The sequence below is a fragment of the Sinocyclocheilus grahami genome, unplaced genomic scaffold (genome assembly GCF_001515645.1).
Source record: "Sinocyclocheilus grahami isolate Dianchi unplaced genomic scaffold, SAMN03320097.WGS_v1.1 scaffold740.1, whole genome shotgun sequence".
In the NCBI taxonomy this organism is placed as follows: Eukaryota; Metazoa; Chordata; class Actinopteri; order Cypriniformes; family Cyprinidae; genus Sinocyclocheilus; species Sinocyclocheilus grahami.
The window spans coordinates 741,332-747,952 of NW_015505919.1; the positions used below are offsets into that span (position 1 = coordinate 741,332).

General features: G+C 41.8%; 1 protein-coding gene across 1 annotated transcript in view; it reads right to left on the reverse strand.

The window, feature by feature from the left end:
• The window catches only part of LOC107560734 (protein piccolo-like), a 54,022-nt gene extending 50,828 nt beyond the window's left edge, over window positions 1-3,194 (reverse strand). The window contains exons 1-2 of the mRNA XM_016244990.1: window positions 2,682-3,194; window positions 45-547 (exon numbers count right to left, since the gene is read on the reverse strand). Coding sequence (XP_016100476.1) covers window positions 45-547; window positions 2,682-2,860 — 682 coding nt within the window. The 5' untranslated portion in view covers window positions 2,861-3,194. The remainder of the gene's footprint in view (window positions 1-44; window positions 548-2,681) is intronic.
• Window positions 3,195-6,621: the final 3,427 nt, after the last annotated feature.

The window sequence follows — 6,621 nt, forward strand, 5'->3', positions numbered from 1 at the left end:
CTGTTGGGGTCCTGGTCCCCCAGTTTTAGGTCCCTGCTGTTGGGCTGCTGGTCCCCCAGGTTTGGGTCCTTGTTGAGGTCCTGGTCCACCAGGTTTGGGTCCTTGTTGTTGGGGACCAGGACCTCCAGGTTTACCTTCAGGCCCCTGTCCTTTAGGTGGACCTTGCTGAGGTGGCTTACTCCCTTGCTGCGGAGGACCCTTGCCCACTCCACTCTGTGGGCCAGGAGGCTTTCCTTCCTGCTTTGCAGGCACCTCTTCCTCATCATCACCAAACAAACTAAACTTTGGGATGCTGGCAGAGGAGACAGCAGAAGAGACCGCACTCAGGGGGTTGGCCCCACTCAAGAAGCCAGACGAGAACATGCCAGTTCGTGGTTGTTCTGGGTCTTTGGGCTCCTGCCGGAAACGTGACTCAAGGAGGCTGAGGGAGGAGGGGCTCCGTCCAGGCTTTGGCTTGGGAGGCGGCCCCTCTCCAAATGCATCTACAGTCCGACTTTTACTGAGACCTGCTGGGACTCTGGTGCCACCAGCTTGAGTCTCTGGTGGCCTGTGGAGTGAACAGACATAAGGTCAACTTCACATTCATTAGTCTCAAGCCAATATAGATTTGGAAAAATCTGTGATGAACTGAAATGTACTTTATTTACTTAATAGCTATTCTGTATAAATTACAAAAATAAATTTCAAAGGCCAATGCAAATTATTCAGACAATCAAATCAAAAGCAAAATTCATGCAGCAGAAAAATGTAAATCTAAAACTGTAAATCTAAAAAACGTAAGACAAACAAGATTGAGACATATCCACAATACATATGCAGTCTATTACTGTTGTCACTGAACAATATTTAAATAGTTTATTCATTCTTAGAGACTGCAGCAACAAAACACACAGAAGAAGTCAAAAACAATGTTAATTGTCAATATTTTAATCACAATTAAATGTGAAAGAAAAGAAATATAAAAAGGCTAACTAAGGATGTGCCAGAACTTAAAGCCACAAAAAAGGCCAAAATTAATATTATATGCCCTCAAATTATATACCAATGGTTACCTATAACCTTCATATTGTGTTCAAAAATGTAACAAACATATTTGAGTTTCCCAGTTAGGGTATTAAAGTTCCCATGCCAGAAGACTGCTCTCTTGGTTATTAGTGCTTTAATAAATAGGATTTTCCTGCAGTTGGGCTATAAGGCTATTTAGCGCATCTCAATACAGAGAGAACCCGCCTCTCATGTAAGAAGACAGAGACTGTCACAAGGCAACCTACCACCTTTCTTTTAGTGCATTTGTCCATTGTGCTCTATTTCTACAGATCTAGTAACAAAAGCCTGATGTTAGTTTTTACATCTGTAAAGTTTCTCTGGCCTTTATGTTATTCTAGTAATGCCAACTGAAGAAAAAAAGAAGTGTAATTACTTATCAAAATATGATCATTTTAATAGAATTTATTTATCAAAAATAAAGGCTAATTTAAAGTAAAATTTCTTGGTTTTTGGCCCATTTTCACCGCCAAGCGTCAATTTAATTTCAGTGCATCACTATTGTTAGCTCAGTGGCTGTTCTGCACAGCATCTTAAACGGTTAGTGGTTCTCATGGGCGTTATTTAACATATATTTGAGTGTCCTGTCATTCAGCCTCCCATAAAAGATCATCACGCCATGTCCAATATTCGTATTGTTTCTGATCGAGTGGCGCTCTTCACTTAGGCATCGCTGCAAGCGTTTCAGCACCACGGACAGCGAACAATATATAATACATGTAACTGTAACACAGTCCTTGTTATCAGGTGTAATACTACACGCACGCTCCCCAAAAATAAGCAAAAGCGATCAATGAGCATGATGGCATTTGTGCTTGCAGTGCTATATTTAGTCATATTAATATTTATACCCCCTCCCCCCATTTGCGCTTGGGTAAAAATAACAAATTTACGCCTAAGAAACTTTAAAGACACAATTCAATTAGCTTACGAATGAGATCATGTCAAATTGAATGTCGATCGCGTGCTTTCAAGTGATCGAATTTTCATAGAATTGTGTTATTCTCAGGCAGTGTTTTCCAAAGCTGCTCATGACATCACCTACACAGCCCATAGGAGGAAGATGGAGTGTGCATGGAGAACGCAACGGATATCTGGATACACAGAGGACGGATATTTGTCAGTATGGATTCATATTTTTCAAGGAAATGCTTATATTTAATTCAATCTATAACCCTGGTGTCTTGCATGGATTGAATAAGGTGGTTTAAAGAAAACTACATTCATTAAAATACTATGCCCTTCCACTGTGCACATACAGTGTCCCACCATATTAACGATGATGATACTAATTATAAAAAATGCGTTTCGTTCAAATCAGCGGCAGGTTAAACCGATATTTATAGCTATAAAACAGAAGTGCACTAAGGAGGTACTAAATTGCAACCATATGCATGGCTGAAAATTGGGCTGGATTAAATATCTCGCTATAAAACGGCCGGAAACATGCAGCAAGAGCGTGAATGGGTGTGATCATGTTTTGCATCGGTGCTGCTGTCGTGATGTGCCAACCTGCAGTGCCCTGATGATCAAAACACAAGCACATCATCGACGCGTCCAATGCAAGCGCTCCGGCACTGGAGGGACGGACATCATCATCATGATTACGGCAAACATTTATAGACACTTCAACTTGCCTGGACTGCGCTTTGGCCATAGCGGCCACAAGCTGCTTTCTTTCCTCCTCAGATAGATTACTGAGGTCTGCCTCCACCCCAGCGGGCATCTTGAAGCCACCCTTCCCATCAGGTGCGAGTCCCGCTGGTAATCCAGCGAGCGCCCCTTCGCCGCCTTCGAGGCTCGCTTCGTTCCCCATGATCGACCCCCTTTCCCTTTTAATCCCCCTCCCTCCAGCTAATTACGCGGCGATACGGCTCTTAATGTCCGGAATAAGGCGACGGCGTCGGTATCCGTGGTTGTTTTGGATGCATGGCGTTTTGTTTCTCCATTTCAGTCGAGGGTCTCTGTGGCGATAACGCGCATCCCGAGAGCAGAGCCTCTCCGCGCGGGTGTAGGTCTAGAGTTGTGCGCCTCCCTCCTCCATCTATCCATCCATCCAACGCGCATGTCCGGCCCCTCACAGGTGATCATAAAACGTCGCCGTTGGAAAAAACGGAATTAAAGGAACAAAGCGCCTTAGAATTAACAAACCTTCTAATAATTACCCTGTTTATTTTGCTTTCGAGCCGAGCCAATAATTCCCTAATTAACGAACCGATTTGGTGGAGAGCAGCTGGTTTTGTAGTAACAAAACCTGGAACACTTTGCATTACAGAAAGCATGTTACACATAGGCCTGTAAATATGTTTAATTAGGTAGTTGACAGATTACATATCCATTAAATGCTTTTTTCTAATATCAAGATTTTTTTTTGTTAATTTATAGACAGGAAAAACCTGGGCTAGTTGTTATAAATGCACTCGTTTATAATGCACTAAGATCTCATTACCTTTTAAGAAATAGTTCACACAAAATGTGAAACTTTATTGAAAATGTACTCACCCCCAGGCTATCCAAGATGTAGATTAGTTTGTTTCTTCATCAAACAGATTTGGAGAAATGTAGCATTGTATCTCTTGCATTTAGTTTGTATTATGGACTAGTATTTTGGCCACAAGTAATGGTTAGAAGTTAAAATGATGTAAAGGTGGATTTGTTTCTAATCGTTTCACAAGACATTAACTGATGGACTGGAGCTGTGTGGATTCTTTTTATGTTTTTATCAGCTGTTTGGACTGATTCTGACGGCACCCATTCACTGCTGAGGATCCACTGGTGAGCAAGTGATGTAATGCTAAATTTCTCTAAATCTTTCCTAATGGTCTTGCATGGATTGAATAAGGTGGTTTAAAGAAAACTACATTCATTAAAATACTATGCCCTTCCACTGTGCACATACAGTGTCCCACCATATTAACGATGATGATACTAATTATAAAAAATGCGTTTCGTTCAAATCAGCGGCAGGTTAAACCGATATTTATAGCTATAAAACAGAAGTGCACTAAGGAGGTACTAAATTGCAACCATATGCATGGCTGAAAATTGGGCTGGATTAAATATCTCGCTATAAAACGGCCGGAAACATGCAGCAAGAGCGTGAATGGGTGTGATCATGTTTTGCATCGGTGCTGCTGTCGTGATGTGCCAACCTGCAGTGCCCTGATGATCAAAACACAAGCACATCATCGACGCGTCCAATGCAAGCGCTCCGGCACTGGAGGGACGGACATCATCATCATGATTACGGCAAACATTTATAGACACTTCAACTTGCCTGGACTGCGCTTTGGCCATAGCGGCCACAAGCTGCTTTCTTTCCTCCTCAGATAGATTACTGAGGTCTGCCTCCACCCCAGCGGGCATCTTGAAGCCACCCTTCCCATCAGGTGCGAGTCCCGCTGGTAATCCAGCGAGCGCCCCTTCGCCGCCTTCGAGGCTCGCTTCGTTCCCCATGATCGACCCCCTTTCCCTTTTAATCCCCCTCCCTCCAGCTAATTACGCGGCGATACGGCTCTTAATGTCCGGAATAAGGCGACGGCGTCGGTATCCGTGGTTGTTTTGGATGCATGGCGTTTTGTTTCTCCATTTCAGTCGAGGGTCTCTGTGGCGATAACGCGCATCCCGAGAGCAGAGCCTCTCCGCGCGGGTGTAGGTCTAGAGTTGTGCGCCTCCCTCCTCCATCTATCCATCCATCCAACGCGCATGTCCGGCCCCTCACAGGTGATCATAAAACGTCGCCGTTGGAAAAAACGGAATTAAAGGAACAAAGCGCCTTAGAATTAACAAACCTTCTAATAATTACCCTGTTTATTTTGCTTTCGAGCCGAGCCAATAATTCCCTAATTAACGAACCGATTTGGTGGAGAGCAGCTGGTTTTGTAGTAACAAAACCTGGAACACTTTGCATTACAGAAAGCATGTTACACATAGGCCTGTAAATATGTTTAATTAGGTAGTTGACAGATTACATATCCATTAAATGCTTTTTTCTAATATCAAGATTTTTTTTTGTTAATTTATAGACAGGAAAAACCTGGGCTAGTTGTTATAAATGCACTCGTTTATAATGCACTAAGATCTCATTACCTTTTAAGAAATAGTTCACACAAAATGTGAAACTTTATTGAAAATGTACTCACCCCCAGGCTATCCAAGATGTAGATTAGTTTGTTTCTTCATCAAACAGATTTGGAGAAATGTAGCATTGTATCTCTTGCATTTAGTTTGTATTATGGACTAGTATTTTGGCCACAAGTAATGGTTAGAAGTTAAAATGATGTAAAGGTGGATTTGTTTCTAATCGTTTCACAAGACATTAACTGATGGACTGGAGCTGTGTGGATTCTTTTTATGTTTTTATCAGCTGTTTGGACTGATTCTGACGGCACCCATTCACTGCTGAGGATCCACTGGTGAGCAAGTGATGTAATGCTAAATTTCTCTAAATCTTTCCTAATGAAGACACAAAACTCATCTACATCTTGGATAGCTTTACGGTGAGTAAATTTTCATTTTTAGAAAAACTATTCTTTAAAGTTTTGAGTAAAAAGTCCAAAAATTTATGTTTTCTTTTACGGTGGCTCCAAACTAAAATGTATAAGCAGTTTCATGAGTTGTTTTGAAGTGAAAAAATCTACAATATATTAAAACTACAAACTCTGCAGCTGAACACAGTGTAACCAATCAGAGCAGAACACCAGGGGGTAACATTTTATGGTCTAAAAATGATTAGTTCTTACTTTAGGCTACTCTCACTTCCACATTATCAGCACTGTATTTGATATTGTAGCATTATTATAAGTGTTCCCTCAGCTCTTAGTACTCGAATTTATTCTTAGCTCCCTGCTCTGTTACTTTGGTGATATTTGCACCCTTTTCAAGCTGCTTTGAGAAATAATATAATGGTTAAAACTGTAAAATAAAACCGAAACAGTGCTGTACCTTTCTCTAGTTGTCTGCTTTCGTGCATAAGAGTGAATTACTTGCCGTAAGGTTTAGTCATCCAACCACTGCATAGATCACACATTCACAAACACATTCATTCACAGACTCAGTCATCCTGCTCACAGATCTTCTGCTGAATAGGAATCATGAGTCACTGCATCAATATGTCCATAAGTCATCAATATGTCCTTGGCTCACAGCTATGCCAAGGGCCTGGAGACAGAAGGAGACACTGAAGGAGTTTGTCACCAATGACTTCTACAGAGTCAGAGGGAGAATTTGCAGGGACACATTGCCCGCTTTACAGGGCTGTATGTCTCGACAGTGCCGTTTGTCCTCAAAATCAAATGTTAGAGGACACAAAACCTGTTGGTTTCACAGAGAAACAACATTGCAGAGGGTAGGTCTGAAGGCTGTAGGATTTTCATTTTGCTACAACAATAGCATGTTCTATGAATTGAAACCCATAAAGCCTCAGACATGCAACTTAATATAACAATGTCTGAGCAGCCTTGAGGAGTGACGGAAGAAAATCCTGTCTCCATTAGCAACCTTTATTGATTCCCACTTTTGTGCAGAGATAAAGCTGACTGCAGGATCACTCTCACCAGATCAACACATCACTGAGCC